The following is a 26864-nucleotide window of genomic DNA, read 5'->3' as shown; positions in this document are numbered from 1 at the left end:
GGCGTGAGGTGAAGTGTGTGTGGGGGGCAGAGGGCTCCTAAGGGAGGCGGGACTTCCTCTGGCCCCGCCTCTCCCGCTCGTCCTTCCGGAATCGCCGCTCCTCGGCCCGTGTTGCCGCCGCAGCCATGGGGGGCAAGAACAAGCAGCGAACCAAGGGCAACGTGAGGGTGAGCGCTGAGGTGTTCCCGTCCTGTCCCCCTTCGTGGGGTCGTCTTGCTCAGTCTGGGTGTGCGGCGGGGCTCGGCCTCGCTGTTCGTGGTCTCGGCCACTGAGGCCGCCCTTCACCGTCCGTTGCCGTCGTAGGGGCCGTGCCTCTGGCGGTGGGCACCACAGCTGGGCCTGCGGGACGGCTCTTTGCTGCACTGGGGTTTGAATCGCCCGGGTGAAACTTGACCGAGATTGGGGGTGTTTTTATGTACTTCTGACCCAGCTCGCCGTCTTCTGAGGGGGTAAAAAGAGGCACGTCCCTGTTGCTGAGTTTTCACGTGCAGGAAAATTGTCTTACTGTGTTTCTAGAAAGGTTGGGTAGTGAGTCTGTGTATCACGTGTGCCTGAGGGGAATTAGGAAAGTAGAGTGAACTTCAGCAAGTTGTACTTACCCAAAAACGAAGTTAACAATCATTAGGAATTAAATTTGGTGTATATTAGGGTAGGAAGGTGCTATTGAGGGATCTGGGTAGGCTGGACCAGTGGGGTGAAAGGAACCCTTTGAGGTTCAGCAAGACTTAGTGCCGGGTGCTGCGCTTTAGCCACAACAACTTCATGCAGTGCTGCAGGCTTGGGGCAGAGTGGCTGGCAGGATGTGTGAAGGAAAAGAATGTGGGGGTATTGGTCATCAGCCAGCTGAACGTGAGCCAGCAGTGTGCTCAGGTAGCCAACAGCATCCTGCTTTGTATCAGTAATAGTGCAGCCAGCAGTATCAGAGGGGTGGTCATCCATTGTACTCAGCACTGGTGCGACTGCACCTGGAGTACTGTGTTTTGCACCCATCACTATGGGAAAGTTGTTGAGGCTTTTGCCTTGAGTTCAAAAAAGGACAGCAAAGCTGGTAAAGGATCTGGAGCACAAGTGTAATGGGGAGAGACTGAGGAAACAGCCTCATCTCTCTACCACAGCCTGAAAGGAGGTTGTAGCGGGGGTCAGCCTCTTTTCTCAGGTAATAGTGATAGGATGAGAGGTAATGACCTCGATTTGTTCTGGGGAGGTTCAGGTTGGATATTAGGAACAATTTCTTTTCAGAAAAAGCGGTGAAGCACTGACACTGGCTGCCCAGGCAGCTGCTGGAGTCACCGTCCCTGGAGATGTTCAAGGATTGCGTGGATGTGAAGGATGTGGTTAGTGGGAGTGGGCTGATGGTTAGACTGGATGACCTTAGTGGTCTTTTCCAACCTTAATTATTTTATTGTTGGATTCTATGATACAGTATTACAGATAACTTTAAAGCATCCCTCAGTTTCAGTCTCTTCAAAAGAGCATACCTGAGATAAACATGAAGCCATAGCATGATCTAGATGCTGGCTTAACTGGGGCTGGTTAGATTAAATGCTCAACTCCAAACCACTCTCTGCAGCCTGATGGGATAGTGTTACATTGGCTTACATGTGTATCCTTTTGCTTCATTCTTTTAAGTTGTTCTTGACCCTTTACTTTGTTGCTGGTTCCTTGTTAGGTGCGTGGCTAAGTTTTCCTCCAGGCACACTGAGCTTGCCATGGGAGCTGTGCTGGTTCATAGGCAATAAAGTGAGAAGAACTAGGAAAAACATGCCGTCAGTGTTCATGGATTAAAGTCATAATACGGAAATTGAATGTTGAATATAAAGATTAAAATAATTTTCTAGGTCAGATTTCAATGTTTAAGGCGTGGATGTCCCTCTATGTTAGACTTTCTTTTAAATAGAAGGTTAATTATAAGTAGTATCATTATTTTGAATGCTTGATGTATGCAAAATTAAATAAGTGATTGATGTATATAGCTGACTGATGTCTCTGTCCTTTGTTAGCCTTCTAGCAGTGGCCGGGCTGCAGAGCTCCTTGCCAAGGAACGCGGGACAGTGCCTGGGTTTATCGGCTTTGGAACATCGCAGAATGATCTCGGTTATGTTCCTGCAATTCAGGGTGCAGAGGAAATAGACAGCCTCGTGGATGCTGATTTTCGAATGGTCTTAAGAAAACTCTCTAAAAGGGATATCATAACAAAATTAAAAGTAGGTGTATACTTTCTCCCCAATACAAATTCATATTTGGAAGAGTGGTCTTGGTTTTCTGAAGGTTGGGAGAGGAATCTATTAAGCTATCCGGTCATATGGTCATACCAGTATATTTATTAGAGCTGCAGTACAGAAGATACTTTGGAAGACTTCTAAGGCTGCCTGTTAGGCAGTGCTGACAGAGCATTCATAAAACTAACTGTATGGATGCTCAATCTCAGGAATTAATTTGAGGAAGAGAGTTGCAGTATTTAGTAAAAGCTGATAAACTGGAGATTGTGGCTATGTGACAGTTCTTAAGTCTTGCTGTTGATGTCTTTTTTTTAGGCTATGCAAGAGTTTGGTACGATGTGCAAAGAAAGAGAAGCAGAAGTTGTTAAAGGTGTTCTTCCTTACTGGCCAAGAATTTATTGCAAGATCTCGCTAGTAAGTACAAAACAATATACATTGGAAATTTAGAAATTTCCCTGAATATGTCCTGGAAAAGCACTTAATGCCGTCTTATTGATATATCTGTCTTTGAGATTGTTGGCTTATTCCAGGAAAAAGAAAATGAGGGAAAGTAGCATTCGTTGTTAGTGAGATGTTTCTGTATTGGCAGTGGGGGAACCTTCAGCTGTTGATGTCTGGGCTCTTTCTGCCATTTGGACCTTGTCATTCTTTAATCATGATACCTCCATCTGGAATGGCTGCTATTGAAAACGTGATATTGATCAGAGAAAATCATTAGAATCCATTAGAATAATTCTTGATATTTCTTTTAGAAGCCAAGGGCATAGAAAATCATGATGTAAATTGATATACAAATAAACATACACGTACAAAGAAACTGCAAGTAAGTGTGCCATTTGTGTAGGCTTATGGTGGTTTCACTTCATAGTGTTTTCAAGGCTTTCTGTTTTTCTTTCCTCCTGTATTTAAGTTAAACACTTGTATAAAATACGAATGATGACTGTAGTTATATCTGGGAAAGATAATGGTTCTGGATGTGTAATATATCAGGAGTATGTTGGTGTTAAGTTAGCAGTCTCCTTTATTTAGGGGTATTTCAACATTTTCAAATCTACATAGCTTGATTCATTGCAAAATGAATCTGAACTGAGAGAGAGCTACTTTTGTTTCTCTGCATATGTGTAATTTCTTTGAAATGCTTGGCATCAAAAGTATACTTTTTTTTGCTTCAACAGGATCACGATCGCCGTGTTCGAGAAGCAACTCAGCAATCTTTTGAGCAACTGATTCTTAAAGTGAAGAAACACTTGGCGCCTTACTTAAAAAGTATCATGGGATACTGGCTAATTGCACAGTGCGACACTTACCCTCCTGCTGCTTCTGCTGCAAAAGAAGCTTTTGAAAAAGCTTTTCCTTCAAGCAAACAACCTGAAGCCTTAGCATTCTGTAAAGAAGAAATTCTTAACGTGAGTTGGTATTTCTTTAAGGCTTTGCGTGTATATGTCAACTTCTATTAAAAGTTTAAAACTCATCCTGTCCCTACCTATTCATGTTTAAATTTCAGTAAGATAAATTTGTTTTTCACCTGAAACTGTGCTCTTACTAATGTGAAGAAAAGACAGATACAAAGGTACCTCTTGTGTTGTTTGACATATTGCAATGACTGGAACCACGCAACCAGAAGAATTAATGAAATGAATGTTACTGCATGCATTTCTCTGTAATGATGCTCAGTCATTGAATAATGTTGCTGACAGCTAGAATGATGCAGATTAGCTGCAATAGTAGATGATTAAAGAATGCTAAGCACTGTTTCAGAAAGCTCCAACAAGTCGTATTGCTACCAAGGTTAATACTACTCTGCAATTCATATGTGAAACTGAATTTAAGAAGATAAAGTTTGCATTGCTGGCCCATCTTATGCCAATTTAACCATTTTGTTTTGCCTCAATTTATCATCTTTTTTTTGCCAGAAACATGTCAGCATAGGACTGCAGCTTTATGACTGCAGAATTATGAAGTCTGGATTCAACAACAGCTACTGTGTTTAACAGGCGTCATTAAAATTGTGTTCTTACTCACTAGTGTATCTATAATACATTTAAGAAACTCAGTTTAGGGATTTTCAACTTTTACTGTAGAGCTGTTTCTGAATAATATATAGTATTATTGTGTCTCTATAAGGAGCTAGGAGATATGGTTTAGTGGTATGTGGGTATGGTAATGGGAGGACGATTGGACTAGATGGTCTCCTTTCCAACCTTGTGATTCTATGATTATATTCTTGCGCGTGTGTATGTGCATAGATATATTGTGGGTTTTTTTCTTTCTCCCTAGGTTCTTCAAGATCACCTTCTGAAAGAAACCCCTGACACACTCAGTGATCCTCAGTATGCTAACCTACTTTATTAAGTTTAACTCTTGGTTTGTGTTGGGTTTTACTCTTCTTGCTGAGGTAGTGGATCTAGCTCTGATAGAGAGAATGGTTATGTGAGTCTAGATCACAGCACTTTTCCTTGGGGTTTGTGAAAGCATTTATAATTATCAGTTGCCTACTTTAAATACTAATTCCTGTTTCATATCTTTTTATGAATAGCTGTGGAAGATGGGATGACTTGAGACTCTAGTACTTTATAGAGTAATTTGGTAGCATTAGAGCATATGGAAATCCTGTTGATTAATTTAGGGTTCACTTTAATTTTGTTTTCTTTTTTTTTTTTTTTTTTTTGAGAACTGTACCAGAGGAAGAAAGAGAAGCCAAATTTTTCCGGATTTTGACCTGTTCCTTGTTAGCCTTAAAAAAGTTGCTTAGCATGCTGCCAAAGAAAGAGATGCATTCATTGGAGGAGAAATTAATGTCGCTTCTGTCTCAAAACAAATTTTGGAAATATGGTAAACACAGCACACCACAGGTAACTTTATTTTAATTATTTTGGTGAGTTTTCATTCAAGATAATGCATTGGATCTAAGCAGGTACAAATTTCTTCTGTCCTTCAAGAATGAACTCTGTATTTTGTTGAATTATATTTGAAACAGTTCTTAGACTTTTTAGACTGTAAATGGATAACGTTGCTCTAAATTTCGCCTAATAGGAGATGGACTCAAAGTGAAATGTAATGTTAGTAGAGTACATGTTATGAAGGACCAAATTATTTACAAATTTTAAACATTATTTTATTTTCATAATATTTAAACCTTTGCTGTTGTGCTAAAATATGAAGCCCGCCTTGTTGTTATAAAACTATGTGTAGCAACGATGTATTGTCATTTGCCTAATGATTTTGTTCTTCTGTCAGGTTCGTTCAGCTTTCTTTGAGCTGGCTTCTGCTTTTTGCCAATACTTGCCTGAGCTGGTGAAAGCTGAAGCGCCGAGAGTTTGTCCTGCTGTTCTTCTCAGCATTGATGACAGCGATGCAGTGGTGTGCCCTGCTCTTTGGGAAGCTGTCCTTCATGCTATTGCCACTATTGAGGTAACATAATAAACCTAAGGTGCAGATGTCTTACTGGAATGCCACATTCAATTTTTCATCAGGTGCCAGAGTTATTAGTGTAGAAAAAGGAACAGCTTATCTGGGTTTTCTTCTTAATTAATAACATGAACTTATCAATAATTCACACTCCTTCCTTCTCCTTAGTGTGTCAGTGTAACTTTCAAATCTGTTGTATCCAGCATAGGTAGTTTTATAAGTTTAATGAAATTAACCTGAATCTGTTGGATTAAAAGTAGATAGAACATTATTCTTGGTTTGAAGAAGGTTAACAGTAGGACAAGCAGTGCTCCCCATATACATGATATATGCTAAACAGCTGTGTTGTAGATATCTTGAATGACGATAGATTAGAGGATGGAAATCTTTAAGTTATGAGAAGGAAGTGCTGAGGTATTGTGATCATCAGATTTTTCCTGGAAGTTCTGAAGTTGTTGTTGCTTCTGAAGTTAGGATTTCGAAATCAATGTTTATTCTTAATGATAAGAGCAGAATTAAATAAACAGTTATGCTGATATTCTTTATGAAAGATTCTTAAGTGCAGCATCATTAAAGAAAAGTGTTTAACTGCAGTTTTATCACGATTACTTGTAAAAATTCACATCTGAAACAAGAATTTTTAAAATTAGGGGCAAATAAATTTAAATTTTCCAATAAATTGCTTCATCTGCAACTTAGTCATATAGATTACATGTCTGAAGAGTTCCTCCAAAGTAACATATTCTCTTTAAATTTACATTAAGTATATTTCTTTCTCTAGGATTGTTGGAGTCATGTAAATGCCAGAAAAGGAGTTCTACCAAAACTGTGGACGGTACTTCGAGAAGGTGGACGAGGACTAGCTACGGTTATATACCCAAATATCTTGCCATTCATTAGCAAGGTACCTCCTGGTATCACAGAACCAAAGCTGGAATATTTCAAAACTTTTTTCAGCTCAATAATTCAAGGGTATGAACCACAAAATGCATTTATTTGTTACTGGTCTCTTATATTCAGTAAAAGGACTAATCTTTAAGTATTTAAATATAAGTAACTGTATCTCTTGGCTTGAGGATATTTAAATATGCATATCATTAAGTTTGAGGGGAAAAAAACACCCTCTTTGCTATGGTATCTGAATAACATTTGAAATTTGAACATTCTGTATATCCAGTGCTAAAGTCAATCCTTCACAGCTGTTCCTGTCCTGTTGAACCTCCTACGGGATTTTTATTACATATTCCTTACCAAAAACATTCTTATCTTTCTTCGTCAGAGTTTTGTGTTTATTCCATGGTAAGTTTTGAAAGGAAAAATGGGAAAAATAAATTTCAAATTGAGTTACTCTGGAGAGATCAGGTTCTTCTTGCCACCCTGGAGGTCTTGCTTTATTGTAGAGATTATTGAGGGTTGGCATTGTGGTTGTGAAGGCTACTGTGTACAGGAAGTTTAATTCTTATTATATTGATTTTAAAGGATTTTAACTGCTTCTGTATTTTTTCCTTTAAAACGTCAAAACCAGCTTCCTGTCAAATGTAATTTACACATTATGTATGCATTATATACTCAAACATACATATATCTGTGTCTTAAAGACTAAAATTATTTAAACCAAACTTACTTAAACCAGAATGAGTTCTTGATTGATGGTGAGGTGATCATTAGCAAAGTAAAGCAGTAAAATCATAGAATCACCAAGGTTGGAAGAGACCTCCAAGACTGTCCAGTCCAACCATCAACCAACCAGCAGTATTTCCCCTCAAACCCATGTTACGAAGTAAAACAGCTAAACATTTCATGAGCACCTAAACCTGTTTATTGTGTACAGAAAGCTGCAGGTGAGCTATTAGGAGTAGCTGAAACAGTAAACTGCATACTTGATTGGATAGGTTTTCTCAATTTACATAGTTGTTGTTTTTTTTTTTTCCTTTCTATTTAATACTGAAAAAAGATAAAAAAAGATATTTTAATGTAATTTGTATTATGTGCCTAGTTTTATTGTTTTGACTCTTCAGACGTGTCCTCTTGAATTCATTTCTATCTGACAACTAAAAGGGTTTTGTCTGGATAAATGCAACGTAATCAAGGTTATGCTGACGTATAACAGTGGGTTTCTCTGAAGCCTGGACAACTGACTGTTTCTACTCCCATCTCCCAATGTTATCTTTCAACAGGTTGTCAAATGAGCGAGCACTAAACAGTCCTTCAGAAAGTTCAGCTATTATATCTACTTTTATGGAATGTCTGCGCTTTGCCATACTACAGAAAATAGATGAAGATGAGCAAAGACAAGTGCATCAAATGCTCATATATGACCAGGTATTTGTTAAAACTACCTCGCATTATTTGACGTGCACGTAATAGTTCAAAGTTGAATAAAATCATCAACTTCTGTGAGGATTTATTTCTCTATTGAAAGTCTTCCTAGATTTTATGGAGAAAAATAATGTTACTAAAGTCATTCAATATTTTCCTTGCTCTAAATTCAGCTTTAATAGTTCTGAGGTTTTTGGTCTTGTTTCCCTGAATGTTTTTCAATATGATAGAACTTCCTGGTATTAGGAACAACAAAAAGCTTTTCTACTTGGGTCAATTTATTTTATTTATTTTTTATTTTTTATAGCTAATTCCTCTAACTGATGCTGTACTTCAGGAGCCCAGGTTACAAAATGGACCACTATTTTATCAACTAGCAGAAACACTGAGCTCATGGGAAGCTAAAGCTGAACTTTCCAGTGATGATAATACAAATGAAGTTTTCCAGAAACTATTGTCAAATTTTTGGGACCGTCTTTTAAAAATGTGTATGCTTCACGTTGATAAGTTGGAGGCCGATGAGAAGACATTGTTTGCCATATCTGATATGCTGGAAGTTCTTCAGAATCCAAAGACCGCTACAAAACCGAGCAATAGAAAATCTCTAAAAGTAAAATTTTCAGATGAGGATGAATCTGAAAAGAACACGGAGAATGGAAAGATCACAGAAGTGAGGAGTAATAGTGACTCTGAAATACAAGCTGACCTACAGCATAATTCAATTCTACGGAAAGAACCTCTAGAAAATCTAGTCTGCAAACTAGCTGAGCTGAGTATTATGTATGTCAATGAACAGAAGTCAGAGCAGCATTTGAAATTCCTTTCTGCCCTCCTCAACTCTTTCTCTTCAAACAGAGTTTTTCAAGTACTTTTAGAGCAGGGAAGCAACACAAGTTGTCCTCCAGCTGAATCCCAAGAAGACATAAAAGTTCATTATGAGAATCCATCTGTACAGTTTCTGAATATGAATTTAATAACTTGGCTTAAAGAAGACTGGAGGAAAGACATGCATTTTCTGGTTGATATTTTGTACAGTGTGCTTAACTGTTGCAATGGTAATGATGAAAGGAAAGTCATTCTTGATGATTTGACGAAGGTATGTCTTGTGTATTTTCTTACTAGATTTTATTGAAATTACTATTTTTTTTATGGAATGTGGATGTTCAATCTTTTTATTTTGGGGATGTAGAATGTAAACAATTTTTTAAAATATATTTATTTTACTTATATTCGGTTGAACAACTTCATGTAGAATGAGTTATGTTCTACATGAAGTTGTTCAACCGAATATAAGTAAAATAAATATATTTTAAAAAATTGTTTACATATATATTTACATATGTAAATAGAAGTAACATCAAAAGCTCTCTATTCTTCATCTTCATACAGGGTGCTTTCATGCTTAGTCAGGGGAGGCCTTTCTTTTAAATACAGACCTTTATTGGTCTAGGTACTAGAGAGAGACTTGGGAGGCAAAATAACTGATAAATAACTTTGTTAACTGAAACTTAACAACTTGTCTTTATCACTTGCAGAAAATCAGATTTTGCAACTAAGAGTTAAAAAGATATCAAATACTTCTAATTCAGTAAATACTTTCTGTTGAATTTTCTGGAATTTTCTTTTTCTTGTAGATGGATCTGAAATGGATTGTTTTTCTCCAGATAATTCAGAAGGTACTTTTTTAGACTTGTTTTGTTGTTGTTTTGCTTAGTTTTTATTGTTTCTTTGGTTTTATCTTTGAGATTTACATGTGTCAGACCCCTTTTTCTTACTTTGTTTTCCAAAGTAATGGTAAAGTGATGCAGCAGTACTTTCAAAGTGTTTGTTTTAACCCCATTTAAATCTAGGACTAGTCCTGGAAATTATAATTTAAAAAGCAGAGAAGAGGAACAAAGCCACAACAACAGCCACAAAAAAATACCCACACACATGCACACAAAACCTCCATGCATCTTTGTCCCTTCTGTTTTTTTTATCAACTTGCCCTTTGAGCCAGAGGGCTCATTCATTTCCAGTCATCCCTTCAAAGCTAGAGAAAACGGAGCTGGGTGTTAGACTGATTATTTTCAGATAATCACCAATGCTTGTGTTATCTTTCTCTGTTTATTACCACAAAGTTCATGTTTACTTTGAAAATACGCATGTTAGAAGGTGTCTTGCTTCACTCTGACGTAGAAGCCTGACTTAGCAGTAAATTGCTGTCTTGTCTTTGGCCAAAAAGGAAACTAGGGGGACAATCACAGACATATTTACCTAGGGACTAGTTTCTGACACAGTAGGATTCCTTCTCTGCTTGTGTAGGTTTGATTTGTGGTTTCTGCATATTAATCTTATACTTCATAAAAGAGGATAATAACTTCAAAAGATAATTACAATTATTTTCTTTTTGTCATTCAGGCATGTTCTAGCACAGCAAATCTTTCATTAATCTCTGAGTGGCTGAAAGGAGATATGCTTGGGGAAAGACTTGTAATGCTGGCAGATGATCTGTGTCACCTGGATTTAAAACCAATAGCAACCTCACCAGAATCATCTTCTTCAGAAAAATGGACCATCCTGAGTTTGGTGTTGTCTCAACACGTTAAAAATGGTAAACATATTTCATCTTTGGAGTTTTTGAATTGGAAATACTGCACTTAAACTTGTTTTATGTTGCCAGAATTCTGGAAGTTTAAGTGTAGAGAAGCATCAGGAGAACTCCTGCCTCTCTCCAGACAGAAACTTTAACTTGATTCCTTATGTTTCAGTGGTGTCCTAGGGCTGATTTCTCAGTGAGCTGGCTGTTTTTCTACTTGTAGAACTTGGTACTGGTGAGCTCAAGGCATTCATTTAGTGTTGGATGCTGTGTGACCTGTTTTACTGCGCGTTGGATGAAAGTCAAGAACCTTCAGGTTTACTGATAAAGTAGAGTGTATGACTTTCAAAAAGATTTTTTGATGTGTTCTCTCTTCTGAATTTCTCAAAGTAAACTATCATGAAGCAAAAGGAAAGGCTTTTCATGGGCCAATAAGTGATAGGAATTAAAAGGAAATAAGGATGAATTGTGAAAGGGTGGTAATTATTTCTAATAAATTATTCAGATTAATCTAAGCTAAAATGCAGGAATTTGTAGCAGCATGACAAAAAAAAGAAAAAACAACCTGATGTTTGTGACTTATAAATATAAAAAGTAGAATATAAAAAGGGAGAACTTCATTGAAGAGAGAAAGTCACAATTAACTTAAAATTCAGGAAGTAGGAACTGCTCTGAGGAAAAACTGAGGACCAATGAATGTCATTGTTAGCACTAGGGTGTCAATATCTTGATTAGTTTGTAGTTTTGGTCACTTAAATTTTCTTGTTCACTGAAATGTTTTTTTTTAAATTATTTATTTTATTTTTAAAAGTTGCAATAAAATCAGAAAATATCCAAAGAATTTGTTAGACAAAAGTGATGGTTTCTGTTTAGAATCAAGCAAATGAGAACTCTTCAGCTTACAAAGGGGTTTGTTTTTGATAAAGGGCCATAAAGTCCATAATTCATATCAAAAATGCAAATGGAAAGGATCTTTTCATTATTTTTTAAAAGAGAAGAACCTGTTGTTTCTACGTTTAAAGCCTGAGGAAAGACATATGTATGCTGCTTCATACAGCTAATAATTATTGGAACTCAGTGCAACACTATGCTGTGGAGTTTGAGTATAAATGGAAGTAGCCTACATAGATTCAGTCAGAAAGGACCTGGCATTCATAGAAGATAGATTTGGCTGGGTTAATTATATCCAACGTCCAGGTGGAATCTCTAGCTCTCAATGAGTTGCCAGAAATTAGGAAGACAGGGAAGAGTTAAAGTATCACCTTGCGTTTGCTCTGATCATATGTCTTTTATCTAAGCTGGTTTAGATAGAGAAAGGATATTTGACTATATGGATACTTGGCTACATGATCCAATATGGTTGTTGAGTAAGGATGAGAATTTAGCTATGCATAAGACTGAAACTACTTCACACTTGATTTTTGCATGCCATATTAGTAAATAAAAAGCATGTAGGTGCATGTTGATATCATGTCTTTGAGATATCGTTTGTCAAGTTATCAAAGTTCATTGTTCTTTTCCTATTCCTAATAGAATCTTTGATTGGTGAAACTTATGTTGAAAGGATTATTGATAAACTTCAAGGAGCTCTGTCTAAAGCCAAGGATCTTTCAGAAGCTGGAAATACCGAACCATCAGTGTCTTTTATCTGTGATGTAGCCTCAAGCTTTTTCAGTTCAGTTAAAGGGTGTTTACTAATGCCATCCTCAGAAGACTTGCTGCTTACCATTTTCCAACTGTGCGCTCAGAGGCAGGATGCTACACATTTAACAGGTGATCTGAAAAAAGAATTGTTTCAGACCATGTCTGGCTTTGTGTTGTTGTGAGATGGATTATCAGCCACAAGGGTGGAAAAAAAACACTCTTAACCTCAGATAAAATATTACTTGTGTATGAGTTAATTTAAAATTGTTCCACAGCTAGAAGTTTACATATTTGCCCATGATAGTGATCATGTGTAATAATGTAGAATTCTCTACTTGCTCTAGCACCATTAGCCATGTGATCATTGCTTTAAGATGCAACTTTTTATAATTTTTACAATAGATTTGCTTGTATGCAAGTTAAAGCACACATGGATATCTGGTGTAAATTCACTTGTCCGCCATCTTCGGAGTATGCAGAAACAGAGCACCTTTTTGCATAAATCTGCTCTGTGGATCAAGAATCAGATTCAGTCTTCCTCTTTGGATGTCAAAAGGTAATTGTGATGTGCATGTCTACATCATAGCATGTTGTTCCCTAAAAAAAACCAAACCTATGTAATTCCATATTTACTTGGCATCTGCATTACTTAGAGTTTTTTAAGCCTGTCAGAGGTGGGAACTATGGCTTAAAAACTTAATTAAAACATTGCACGTAAATAGTATTGTCTGTTATTTAAAACAAGATTTTGCAGTATATAGTGCCAAACTTGTTGACAGCATTTCTTTATTTTTCTCAGCCTTCAGGTTTTGATCTCTGCAGTCAGTGATTTATTGTCTACACTTCTGGAAGCTGACAGACAGTCTGGATGTCTGGTGGGGTCTTATGTTGAGCATATTATGCCCAATAGAACTGAATGGGAGACACTGCGTGAGTCACTTTCTGCTGAGGTATGAAAATGATAATTGACTTTCACACTGTACTTAACCTTACCTGTCTCCAATTGCATGACACTTCTGGTATGATTATATATATCAGCACGTGTTCTGTAGTTCTTTTTGGCCTCTATTCCTGCTGTAGGACAAAATCTGTATGCTTATGGCCCCATCAGTACTGCTGGAGGCAAGCAACATCTACAAAATACTTTTCATTGTGATACATTGGCAAATTACTTTCCAACTCTGAAATTTTGTCTGACAGAATATATCTTCTGAAGATATTCTATAAGTAAACTATAAGATTATTTCTTGTGAAACACTAATTTCTGCAGGGTAACTTGATGTGCTGATCGTAAACAAAATGCTGGCATGACTAGATTGAGAGAGAGAAATAATTTTCTGTCCAACTACTAATCTTTAGTAACCCTACTATTTTTTGTAAGCTGTATAGTGTTCTAAAGTTGTGTTTATCTCTGATGCAATACTGCAGTATCAAGGAACTGCTGTGGATTTATTTCTTATATACCTGAGAGGGTGATCCTCAGTATTATGCCCTTGGTTTAAACTTTTATCTTCCATGGTTATTTTTTAATTGTTGTGAATTTTTAACATTTAACATTCATCTTCTGTGTATCATTAAGATCTCAATCATTTGTTCATAAACTTTTTTATTCATGTATTATAGTGGATGCACAAACCTCTTTTGGAAGGAAGGCTAAGTATGAATTGTGAACATCTGGGATCATGCGTTAAGCTATGTGGCACAACTAAGCTTCCAGGACATCTGTGTACTTCAGCCTTATTAAGTAAAATGGTGCTACTTGTACTGGAAAATGATATGGTGAAGGGAAATGAGGATGCTGAAAGAAAGAAAATTGACAATATAAGTAAGTTACAGTGGTAAAACTTAAAGGAATTTGACTTTGTAGTAGTTCTAATTGTCAATTCAGGTTGATTTAGAATTGAATAATTAAAGTTTGGCATATGAGTATCAGAAACATGTAAACATATATGTGTGTGTGTATATAAATATATACACACATGTACACATGCATATACATATGCTTGTGTTAGGTTTCCTTTAAAAGTATGAGTGTGTACTTACGCTTTCAGGACCTTTTGCTTCATAAACATGCTATCTCAACAGAACTTGAATTTTAGAGAAGATTGGATTTACAGTGAATCTCAAAGTTATTTCTTGCCAAAGCACGTATGGTGCATTGGAATGAGTGGGCAACAGTCGGTGTATCCATGCCATCAAATAAAAGCCTTTAGTGTTTCTGAATTCTGCTTGATGAAATTTCATTTCCTTTGCTTTAAAAAAATGTAAGATCAGAAGAAAAGTGTAATTGTTCAGTGTAGGTTGTTATAAGCCAATTTAAGTAAATAACAACAGCAAACCACATGCTAGCTATCTATTTAGTTGTATTTTTGTTTGGGGTCTAGATTTAGATCTTGATTGCCTTGTCTGCAAGAAATGTATATTAAAAAAAAAAAAAGTTATGGAGAGGATGTAAAGTTCTTGTTGTGCTTGATTTCATTTAAAACTTCCTGTACATCTGTGGTATAGTTTATTCTTGCTTTTTCTTCTTTTGTGTTTTATGATGTAATGGCAGATAACGCAGTTTGTGCTCTGAAGGGTCTGAGATTGTGTATAAACACTGTTATCGTAATGCATTACAAAAATATTAAAACAATCCAACAGCAATAACAAAAAACAGATTTCTTACTTATCTACTGAATATATTCAGCAGTTGCTTTTGTTGTTTAATTAGTTGCAGAACTGTTGTATTCATTAAAGTGGATTGAAGAACTGGAGAATCCTCCTTCTCTGCTCCTGGAATATCTTCATATGTTAGAAGAAATGCATATCACATTTGAGAAGTTCAGTGCTCTCAGTAATACAGCTAACCTTCAGCAAACAATATTTGATAGGTATGTAAGAAGAAAAACCTCAATCACAGTACAGCCCTTAGCTCTGTCTTTATACTTTGCAGTGTGTAGAGAATTAACTGTTAAGCAATTCTTTTAAATGCTGTAGTATTTCCTTCTGTATATTCACTCACAGGGGTTGGACTCAATGATCTCTAGAGGCCCTTTCCAACCCCAACAACTCTGTGATTCTGTGATTCATATTTCATTTACATGCTTGTGTTGCAAACTGTTTATGTGTAGTATATTTTAACCAGGGTCTGTTTCCTTCTTTTGAAGATCAGAGGAACATGGAAGACTCTGGTCCTTAACCTTGGCCAAAGTGATTCGTGGAGAAAACACTGTATCCTGTGAGATGAAAAAGCTTTTTAAGACGAGCGAAGGGTATCTTAAATACTGTTGCCTTTAATCTCTTAAGCAAAATCTGCATTGCAAATATTGATGTTAAATGATAGTAATTCTGATGATCAGCATCTGAAGACTGAACATTTGGTCGTATATGTATGTGATGTGTAAAAATGAGACATTGTATGTAGTGTGTGGTATTAGTTACATTCCAGGATATTAAGTGGCATCTATATCAATACGAATCAGTTATCATTTTGTTTACTAGTTAAAGTATTGAGTTTATTTTTGATGTTCTGCTTGTTTGAATAGGTTTCTGCCATTAACAGAGGGCAGATTGCATACACTTCAGTGCCTATCACCCTTTTTAATTGAGGAAGAAAAGAGAGAACTTGTTTTTCACTGTGTGGCCAAACTTATGACATGTACACAGACAGAACTCTCCAGTACTGATGGTCAGTATGGTTTTCTACCTTAGCGCACTTCACTATAATTGAAGAACATTATTTTATAATAATGTTTGCTTTTATATGAATTAACTATAATCATATCGATTTTACTAGAAATTAGTGTGTCTGCAGTTTGCTTATTTCTTCTATACTGTTGGGCGTTGTGGATTTCTATCTTTTTAAGGAAGTATAGCAATACATGTGTGGTCCAAAATTAGAAATTAAAGATTAACAGTATCAGAGAAAAGAATTTTGATACAGCCTTCTTGCTTGCTCTATCTGATTTGGACACCTTTGCAAACATTGGAGTTTTCATTTCATGGTTTAGGCTTTACATAGCATGCAAAATACTTCTCTTGTTTACTGGTAGCGTTGTTACTGGTTTCAGTGAGAAATCCTTTGAAGCTCATATATAGTTTTTTGAGCAATTCATATAGTGAATGCTGCGTCATGTGCTGAATAAGAACTGCTGTACATGCATCTCTAACAGCTTTTGAGAAATTACTTAACGTGGTGATTAAGATGTGTTATAATTGCTTTGAATGTCCTGTAGAAAAAAATGATTGTCCTCAGATGTTTTTAGATAAGCTCATTCAAATGAATGTCCTTGAAGTATGGAAATCTTCAGTGTAAGTTTCATGCAGCAATTGAAGAGAATGCTTCTACTGTTACCATTCCTATAATGCTTGTTCTTCAGGATTAGTTTGTTGTGAATCTTACAGGAGTTTTTTGGTTCTTGGTTTGAGCATTTAGGTTAGTTGTAGTACTTGTAATTTAATAATGGCATCTACAGATTAAGTGTTAAAAGAAAATAGCTTAGCTGCTGTCCAAACTCTGTTATGATATTAAGTGTCCAATCAATGCACTTTCTAATGTTTGTCTTACTTTGATAATTAATGCCTCCTGAGGGATAACATTTTTATTCTGGTGTAGGAGCTTTTGGTTGCCTCTCCATTTTGAATTCCTGCTTGAATGACAAAAGTTTTGGTTGCGATCACCTCTTACCTGGAGTACTAAAAATCATAATGTCTTGGAAAAATGATAATGAGGACAGCTTCCTCTTTAGCTGGTGGGTGCAACTTTGAGATAATTTCATTGTTTCTTTTCCCCAGTTTCTAAAGAGTTTAAAAATACAGGGTAGTTGTGAACTCAAACAGAACCAAGAAAATAATAACTTAAAGCCATCATCCACCGTTTTAGTACTATATTTTTAAGTTTTTGTTGAACTGCATCTTGCAGTTTTAGATAGCTTTGTGTAAGTATCTAATAAGTCATACAGAAGGGAATTACCTGAAGGTAAGCATATGTAAGAAAGTCAACCTGACAGTAATTCTTTAAACTAAGCTGGAAAATTAGGAGCATTTTTAGGTTGTTTCCATAGCATACAGGACTGACCAGTTTTGCAGGTGTAGCTGAATGTTCAGTTCAAAACTGTGATTGCTTAAGATAGGAGAAAGACACTTAAGTTTGGTAACAAAGTTTTCTGGACCTGACACTGAAATTTGGAAAGCTAAACTTCCAGCAGAGAGTTAAAATGTACCAGTATTTGTTTGAGTAGTGAGATTAATCCAGGCAACACCTTTTGTAAATAATTTACAACACTGGGACTATTGAGGGCTTATATTTTAAGTAAATTATTAATTACAAAAGAAAGCTATTTTTCTTGCACTGATTTTTGTTAAAATTGCTACATTTTGTTGCTTACAGTTATAGGAATCTGTTAAAAGAATATACAAATGAGCAAGTACTTCTGTTCTGTTTTGTACCTATTGACTGACTTTTTTGTAGTTAATGTAGGATTCTCGTTTTGAAAGACCAAGTGTCTAAAGCACATAGTTTTGTATGAGGTTCTCTGCCCTAATGTGTCCTGTGTGGAGAAGCAAAGGCAGTGAAACTTAATACTTGCAGTAACAACATGACAGTATGTAAGCTTTAGTTGTATTTTTATTTCAGCAATCTGAAAGAAACAAGTGCTCAGTTGCTTGGTTTCAATATAGAGATGATGCGCTACTTTCCCTTATTGCTGAAGTATTCCACAGCTCCTTTGGCTGATAATGAATGGGACTTTATCATGTGCTCCATGCTGGCTTGGTTGGAGGTAATATGAAAGAGTCTATTACTAACCATTACATTGTCATTTATAATGTAATCTTTTTAATGCTCTTGGAACATAATAGGTTAATTTAGGCAGGAGATGGGGAGCAAGGAAGGAGGAATTTCAAAATTAGACTGGGAAACAGCTACATTTTTATACGTTTTCTTTCCTGCAATTTGGAAATGTAGGCATGGTGTAGGTACAGTGTAATGTTTGGAAAAGTAAGATGGTTTCACATTGCATCTTTGGCTCACTTGGCTGCACAAGTGCAGTGTAAAAGCTACAGATGTATGCATTTCTTTTTGAGCCCACTTGGTGGCAGTTTTAGACTATCATTATAAAGAACGCCATGTAAGAGAAGCAGTCTGGAATTATAAACTTTGGTGAGACTTAGAATTTCATTTCAGCATGTCTTATTAAAATACAGATTACATTTTCAAGCTTTCAAAATAGTTTTAATATAGTCTTTGCAATTGAGTCTTCTGTGAAAAAGTACTTCGGGCTATAGGGAAGGAATGTAAGACAACAACTTTAAACCAAATGTTATTATTATGAAATCTTCCTCTTATTATTTTATTTCTTTTCTTCCTAGACAACATCAGAAAACCATTCACTCTACCATGTCCCACTTGTACAAATTTTTGCCTGTGTCAGCTGTGACCTGGCATCTGCCCTCAGTGCTTACTTTGAACCTGCAGCTCCTAAGACTACTGAAAACCTTCCAGTGAACTTGGTCAGTGAGTGGAAAGAATTCTTTTCTGAAGGAATTCACAATTTGCTGTTACCTCTGTTTGTGAAAGTTACAGGTGAGTATATGGTAACTGGAAAGGAAGCCGGTGGTAGTACATAATCAGGCTATTCTGAAGTAGAACATATTCTTAAATAGTATCATGTTTATAGAAGTAAAATTGTATTTTTCAATGTATGCTAGTTAGTAAAGTAGTTGTATTGTGTTGATTTTAGGGTAGATTCTTATAAATGCAGTCTGAGTTGTTTCTAGTTATGCTTGTTTATCATAGTATCCATACACCGTGCATTGCAGCTTACCTGTCTCCTTTTTATACAGGAGAAACAAAAACTGCAGCTGAAGGCTCTTTTCAGAACTCTGTAGTAATGTCTTTGGGTGAAGCTCTAACTTACATCTCGAAGGACCAGTTATTAAACCATAAACTACCAGCAAAGTTTGTTGCAGGCCAGAAAACCAATCTTCCAGATAACCTACAGACTCTGTTAAATACATTATCTCCGTTGCTGCTTTTCCAGGCTAGATCTGTACAGGTTTCAGTCTACCACATGTTGTACAAGTAAGTCAACAAAAGTCTCACTCTCTTTACTTCCTTCTCCCTTGTTTATTTATATTTAAAATATGATCTGGAACGAGTACTTAAATGTTTAGCAAATTGATATGCCACTATGGGGACAAAAAATGCTTAACTGACAACTTGCAGACGTGATGTAAGCCACAAATGCTAAGTTTAATTGTCAAAGTAAACTAAATAGATACAAAGAAGTTTTACTGCATTACATGAAAATAAATGTTATTTTCCATGCTATGGTTAAATATGTATTGTTGCAACTGTAAAGTTATTTATTTTTAGCACTTGCTTCAGTACTCTTAAAATTCCAAAATGTAAACTGAAGCATTCCAGGTTTGATTTGGATACCACTGTATCATTAAATAGTCTGTCCTTCTTATTTTCACTAATTTAGATAAGAAAATGAAGAAAGTAAAGAAAAATGTGTTATGTTGTGTTCTTGTGAACTTTCTTTGATATCTCTAATACAAAAAGAGTGAGTGAATGTAGAATTTAAAGATTGCTATGTGCCTTTGACTGTTCAAAATACAGACAGCAAAACAACTGGAGGCCATTATTCCAAGACATTAAGTTGTAAGAGCTTTGTTCCGAGATGGAGATGTTTCTTTTAGTAAGGCTTACGTGCCCTTTAGCTATTGACATTCAGGAACCAACGCTGGATGACATGACTTAAAGATTTTATGATGTTATTAAAAAGAAATTGCTTGATTTTTACTCATTGTCAATAGTATTGACTTTGATAATTAAAAAGCTATGCATTGAATATGTTAAAAATAACTGAAATTAAATCTGATTTCTTTTCCATTTTTCTATAGGTTAATGCCTGAATTGCCTAAATTTGATGATGAAGATCTCAAGTCCTATGGTGATGAAGAGGAGGAATTAGCATTGTATGTGTTTTTTCTTCGTGTTTTTTTCTTTTTAATACTGTTTTCACTGTTGTTATTTGTTAAAGAGTTGAGAACTGCAGCACTATAGTTGCCTTTCAGAAGCTGTTAAAATGGAAAAAATGACATGCTTATGACAATATGGGGTATAAATATTGAAAATCTACAATATAGTTGATTACATCTATATTTTTACTAAAACTGGAAGCAATATTTATAATTGCTTTCTGGATCCTGTTACTAAAGTAAATGGACCATATATGTTCTATTGTATAATCTCAAGAGATGTTTAAACTTGATTGTTGTATTGAGAATATTTCTAGCTGTACTAGTAGCTTCAAATTCCGTAGTTATTCCTTTTAGATAGATTTATCCACGTAACAAATTAAAGATGTCCAAAATTGGAGATGTTTTATATAGATTGAATCTGAAGAAGTCAACAATTCAAATATGGAATAGGGTAATTGATATTATTTACCACAGTGCAATGATTAATAACATGTTTTAAAACTGAGCTGCAAAAGGTGCTTTAATCCATTGTCAAAACCCACACCCATCACATTAGTTGCTCCATTGTTGGTGTGACTTGAGTAAGGAAAAATATTTAAGCATTCCATGATGGAGTTTAAGTCAGCTCAGCCATAAACCAAATTCATCCTTTCAGAATGTGGAAAGCAGTCAGTTTATATCCTTCTTCTGAGATGGTGAGGGACTAACTATTACTTACAGGAGAAAGAACTACTAAGATGTAGCAGTGGTATGTGAATTTGAAAATGAGTTTTCTTGTAATGAAAGACCCCTTATGTGTTCTACATACGTTGCTTTATTTAAAGGATGCTAGGAAGGTCGTGAAAATAAATTAAGATAACACTCTGCTGAAGTTTTCAGTTTACTATGCCAGATAATGTTTTTTCCATAGATCACCTCCAGCAGCTCTTATGTCTGTCCTTGCCACTCAAGAACTCTTGCTAGAAAACATCCTAGAATGCATTCCAGTTGGGGAGTTTGCAGTTATTCAACCCCTGAGCGATGAGTTCTGCCTTGTTCTAGGATATCTTCTCACTTGGAAGTTGACGTTAACTTTCTTCAAAGCAGCTTCTTCTCAGGTATATGCTCAGTTTCTTTCATTTCAGTTTTTTTTTTGTTTGTTTTTGTTTTTTTTTTTTTAAGTGTGCTTACTTGATTTGGGTATTGAGATTTTATTTGGTCTCTTAATTGTATGTTGTCCTACTTCCTTTGGACTTAGTGGGATTCTGTTCCAAAAGCATTAGTAGGTCTAGATGTCTGTTGGGGATGGCAATGTTAGAGTAATAAATTTTAAAATTCACTGATATAGGTTTGGTTGTTTTTTGTTTTTTTTTTTTCTGGCTTTAAACAAGCTTGTGACATTTTATGATCTTCAAGTAACTAAAAATGTTACTAAGAACTAAATCACTCTTCTAAATACTCATCCTGAATATCAGAATGGCTTTTCCTCCATGTAGAAACATATTTGTATTACTTGCAGAGTAAGCGTTTTATTCCTATCTTTGATTTTTGTTGTTTATCTTATTGTTGTTGTTTGTTTCTTTGTGCAAACATCATCAGCTGCGAGTTCTCTATTCCCAATACCTTCGAAGAACAAAAAGCTTGAACAAACTGCTTTATCACTTGTTCAGGCTTATGCCTGAAAACCCTGTCTTTTCTGGGCTGACTTCAGAAGTTCCAAATAAAGATACTAAAACCTTCTTTACTGAAGAGCTTCATTTAGATGTCAAAGGTTAGTAAAAATTATATTTGTGTATTTGAGAGAGTTTTGATGACTTTCAGGCTTTAAAAAGGAGGGAAAAAGATTTTGCCTATAAAATAGATATACATGCATACATGAACAGAAATGTGTATTTATTTTTTTTTCCCCAGTAACTTCCCATTTGACGCTCAAGGGAAGTTGAAATACATAACAGAAAAAGAATTGAAACAAAACTGGGAAATGCTATTTAGTAGTGATGTATTTTTTTTTCTCTATGTATGCAAAGATTCTGGAACATGAAGATATGTGATCTGGGATTTATCCATTGTTTCTATATTTTTTTCATGCTAAATTGATTTTTTTTTTTCCCCCTCTTTGTGACTATGTTAAAAACAAAATCAAACATGTATTTTAATATTTATTTTAAAATATTTTAAGTTTTTGAAACATAAAAGTTGTCCGTGTTGCTTTTACCACTGTGTTGAGAAGACTCTTGGTTGATCAGTTATGGTACGTTGCCAGTTTTTCTAGCTAAGAAACATGGAATCATAGAATTACCCAGGTTGGAAGAGATCTTGAAGATCATCCAGTCCAATCACAGCCTAACCATAGCACCCTAACTCTAACAACCCTCTGTCAAATCACATCCCTGAGCAGCACATCCAAACGGCTCTTAAACACATCCATTCAACCACCTCCCTGGGGAGCCTATTCCAGTGTTTAACTACCCTTTCTGTAAAGAAGTGTTTCCTAATATCCAACCTAAACTTGCCCTGATGCAAGAGAGAGAAACGGTTTTGAAAGCTGCTTCATTAAAAATGTTTTTTTCAGTGTTCCTGTATAGATGTTGTTGATACATCTATTGATGTTCCTACAAAGATACTGAGATATAATTTCTTAGTCTTGTGCTTGAACATCACTGTATGTTGCAAAGCTGTTTATCGTGATGACAGAAAGGCAGAAATAGGGTAGTCCGGGGAATTAACAACACAATGTTCTGAAAGATTTCCCTCATCACAGAATCATAGCATGACTTGGGTTGGGAGGGACCTCAAGTATCATCAACGCCCAGTCCCCCTGCCACAGGCAGGATTGCCAGCTTCTAGGTCAAGTGCTGGATTATCTGTTTTGTACACTTCTGTATAGCATTGCCAAATTTCCAGGTACTCCAAACATCACTCCAAAGTGAGCAGTTTGTAATTTCTGGAATGTAAAATTATTCTTGATTTATAGATCTTCTGCCTAGTGTTCATCCTCTAAAATCAGAAGATGCTTTTCTAGCCATTAAGTGTTACTCCAAGAAACAAAGAAACAAGACAGATGGAGAAAGGTGTATTCAAACAAACAGTAATAGTAAGAAATAGAGAACTAAACAGAATTTCAGTTTCCACATGTAGAAGAACCAGCATTTGTGAATAATACGTTCAAGTATTTTAACATCCTTTATTTTCTCTCATAGGGACAGGATCTTTGTCATCCCAGATCCCGCATTTGGCTTGTTCTGTGTATCATATAACACTGAAAGACTTGCCAGCCATGGTTAGGCTTTGGTGGAATAGCTGTGAGAAACGTGTTTTTAATGTTGTGGATAAATTTACAAGCAAGTATGTCAGCGGCGTGCTTTCTTCACAGGAAATATCTTCTGTTCAGACCAGCACACAGCTATTTAATGGCATGACGGTTAGTAAGACTTCTTGTTCCTTTTTTTATTTTACTTTTTGTAGAACATGAATGAAATTCTGTTTCTTAACTACTACAGTATCTTACACAATTGTGTTTTAATATTCTACATGGCTGATGAGAACATCATTTAGCTTGCTGTTGATATAAGAAGTGTCTATGAGCATTCTGTTTTGAATGAGTTCGAAAAGAATGGGTTTTATGACTGTTGGTAAAGTAGAAGAGGTAAGTAGAAGATTTTGCTATCAGCATATTACTTTTTGGTTTATTAAAAATATAGTCGGCCATTAGATTAAAAAATGGCTGTTAATTTCTTAGATTGCCAAGATACAAGTGAATATTTTCTCTTTTGAGAAAAATGTTTTTCTAGTCTAAGAAAATTATTTTATGTTTGTCATGCTTACAGGTCTTATATTTTAGAAAGGCCACAGAAGGACGTGCATCTCTGATTGTAGATATATTTATTATTATATTTTATGTATTTTAATATTTGCATTTTTTTCATAGGTAAAAGCTCGGTCTGCTGCACGGGAAGTCATTGCTACTTACTCAGTTGATGATATATTTATTGAACTAATAATACAGCTTCCATCAAATTACCCACTTGGGTCTATAACAGTTGAGAGTGGAAAGAGAGTTGGTGTGGCTGTTCAGCAATGGCGCAACTGGATGTTGCAGTTAAGCACGTATCTGACACATCAGGTGAGTTTAGAGAAAGCCTCTAGTTTTGAAAGCATACGATAATATTCCTAGTTATACACTATTTAGATTCATGTAATGCATCTCTTCAGATCTTAAGCTTCTTTATAGATTTGGTTACTCTTACCATCTGCTTTTTTCCAGATGTTAAAATGAAGAGGGAGGTAAAATTATCTGTGTAAGTTAGTCCTGAATATTCCACAGCCAAAATTGAGAATTATAATGTCTCATAAGGCATGGGCCAGTATTCACAGCATGTGGCAACGCCATCTCAACTGTAGTTAGAAAAATATACATGTATACCTGACATTCGTCATTGCTGAAGTTGCATCATTCAAGTTTAGAACAAAGAGAAAACAGTGAATTAAGGCTCTGCAATCCAAAGTGCAGGTTTTTTGTTTGTTTTTTGTTCTTTTTTTTTGGTGAGGATTGTTTGCAGTTTTAAAGATTAAACAACTACCTGTAGTTCATATGTTGGTTTTGTAAATTACTTAACTGCGCATTGCCAATAACTTGATTTTGGAGACTTCAGGTTTAATTTCCTTTATGTACTTAAGTATAACAGTAAGAGTATTCTGGAGGAATTCTGTAATAGTAATAACTATTTTTCTTCTGTTAGAATGGAAGCATTATGGAAGGCTTATCTCTGTGGAAAAATAATGTGGATAAACGTTTCGAGGGCATCGAAGATTGCATGATCTGTTTTTCAGTCATTCATGGTTCCAACTATTCTCTGCCCAAAAAAGCTTGCAGGACATGCAAGAAAAAGTTTCATTCAGCTTGCTTGGTAAGTACCTATCCTAAATCCTTCTGAACAGGTAAAGTATCCTTGAATAATCTGAGAAGGTAGTTCTACTGCAGTGCCATCAATTCTCCACTGTGTTGCTGGAGTATTTGGGATTAAGTGAATTCAAACTAATTGGCATGAATTCTATGCTAAGATACAATGAGGGAAGAATTCTACTCTGAAGAGTTTTAGTGTTCACTAAAATGCAAGCCATTATATCTGGCTTGGGTGTAGCAAGAGCATCATGATGTTCACTAGCTTGAAGAAATGAAAAGAAAATGTTAATTTTAATTTATACAGCATGCTCTTCATCTGATCTGCTGATCTGGATAATTAACTATATCCATAGTGTCATAGGCATTTTTGTATGGTTACTGAGTGTGTTGGAGCATGTTGACACATGTATTGCCATGCAAGAGAGGAAATCCTGGTGCTTTGAAAACACAACTTCTGGCTAAAGTTAGACTGGGCAGGATTTGCTTTGTGTGTGTGTTTGCTTTTTGTTCGTCTTTAGGATAAAACTTCTGCACAAGCAGTGTATGTATATGCACACACATTCAAATGTGTATCCACGCACACACATGTATATATGTAAGGGGAAAGGGCTTTTTAACTGTTTTTTGTGTTGAATGTTTTGGTAGTTAACTTCATCACTAGCGTAATACTTATTACAAGTGACAAAACAATGCTCTTGATACTTAGCTCACGTTCATATATTAATCTGCCCTATTTCATTTTCAGTACAAATGGTTCACGTCCAGCAACAAATCCACCTGCCCGCTCTGCCGAGAGACATTTTTCTGAAGTAAAATGGTCTGCCTTCTTTCTGTGAGCTAAGTAATACGTGAAGAAGAGGCAATAAACCGTGTGTTGAAAGAAGCAAACTACTTGGATAATAATGTCTATTACTTAAAAATCTTGACTGTTGGGATATGACACATATTTACCTCTGGACTGTTTTTTGTAAAAGTTTGAAGAGTCTTCTTTGATATAGAGAAATATATAAGAATAATTTATTTTAATTTGTATATTTTTAAGGTATGAAGATATGTTACAAATTCCTAAGCGATGTAGAGTTACGTCTGAAAAGTGGTGTTTAAGCCACAGCATAGTTGATTAAAAACTCTTGTTTTCAGTGTCACGGTGGCATGCGTTTAGGGCCAAATCATGCCTATTAATTTAACAGGTGAATTTAACATCGGTGGCATAAAGACTTGATTTTTTTTTGATTACAGTATATGTGGGTTCACAATAGTTCCTCTTATGGGGGAGATAAAAATAAATAAATAAATAAAATGCTGCAGTTAAACAGCGAGGCATGGATTTAGGGCAATAACTTTCTGTTAAAGTGTAAAATTTAAACATGGCATGCTTTAAATTAACATTTATTAATTGAGTTTTCACCTTTAATTGTCTTATTTTCTGAAAGACCCTCAGCCACCCAGCACCTGAAAACCCTGAAGTTTAAGGCAGTAGAGAGAGCACTATCATTCCTGCATGACAATGAGAAACACTGCCCATTTGTTGCAGATTGGCTTTTAAGAAGACATGCGCACCAATCAGTTCTTGTACTGTCATTATTTCAGTTAATGTCTTCGTTAGCTGAGGCATAAACTATGACTGAATTTACCGTGTAATTCCAGTGTCCCATAATAATAAGGGCTCTAAATGAACCTGATAGATGTGTCAGAATTTAACATCATCTTCATTCCATTAGTCCTTTTACATGTTGTTGTTTTTTTTTTAATAGCAGTAGCATACAATTATACTCCAACTTGGATGGTGTTGTTCCATGGCAGATTCCTTGGAAAACTCAATAAAAGGAGAGGAATGAATGAA

General features: G+C 35.7%; 1 protein-coding gene across 2 annotated transcripts; it reads left to right on the top strand.

Moving 5' to 3' along the window:
* Positions 1 to 66: 66 nt before the first annotated feature.
* Positions 67 to 26864, top strand: LTN1 (listerin E3 ubiquitin protein ligase 1). Of its 2 annotated transcripts, XM_015880904.2 has the most exons (30): positions 67 to 167; positions 2001 to 2204; positions 2535 to 2633; positions 3395 to 3625; positions 4497 to 4549; positions 4891 to 5071; positions 5457 to 5630; positions 6409 to 6599; positions 7805 to 7949; positions 8254 to 9042; positions 9581 to 9622; positions 10347 to 10539; positions 12058 to 12297; positions 12571 to 12724; positions 12968 to 13118; positions 13792 to 13993; positions 14882 to 15041; positions 15318 to 15422; positions 15696 to 15838; positions 16766 to 16901; positions 17786 to 17930; positions 18520 to 18733; positions 18994 to 19231; positions 20059 to 20133; positions 21050 to 21236; positions 21718 to 21889; positions 23319 to 23539; positions 24047 to 24241; positions 24858 to 25025; positions 25767 to 26864. In XM_015880904.2, the coding sequence occupies exons 1-30, from the start codon at positions 126 to 128 to the stop codon at positions 25827 to 25829; spliced, it is 5313 nt and encodes a 1770-aa protein (XP_015736390.2). In that variant the 5' UTR covers positions 67 to 125; the 3' UTR covers positions 25830 to 26864. The 2 variants fall into 2 exon arrangements, with proteins under 2 accessions (XP_015736390.2, XP_085383943.1); XM_085527817.1 differs by lacking the exons at positions 67 to 167; positions 2001 to 2204; positions 2535 to 2633; ... (2 more) ...; positions 4891 to 5071; positions 5457 to 5630 and having other exon boundaries at positions 6411 to 6531.

The sequence above is a fragment of the Coturnix japonica genome, chromosome 1 (genome assembly GCF_054131305.1).
Source record: "Coturnix japonica strain WE chromosome 1, WE-NBRP24, whole genome shotgun sequence".
Lineage (NCBI taxonomy): Eukaryota > Metazoa > Chordata > Aves > Galliformes > Phasianidae > Coturnix > Coturnix japonica.
This window is presented reverse-complemented; position numbering and strand designations above follow the sequence as displayed.

Excerpts from the sequence above, each read along its gene's own strand:
- LTN1 (XM_015880904.2), top strand. The coding sequence starts at position 126 with ATGGGGGGCAAGAACAAGCAGCGAACCAAGGGCAACGTGAGG. Across the intron at positions 18,734-18,993 it reads TCTGTTTGTGAAAGTTACAG|GAGAAACAAAAACTGCAGCT; the intron begins GTGAGTATATGG and ends CTTTTTATACAG. Across the intron at positions 20,134-21,049 it reads GAAGAGGAGGAATTAGCATT|ATCACCTCCAGCAGCTCTTA; the intron begins GTATGTGTTTTT and ends TTTTTTCCATAG.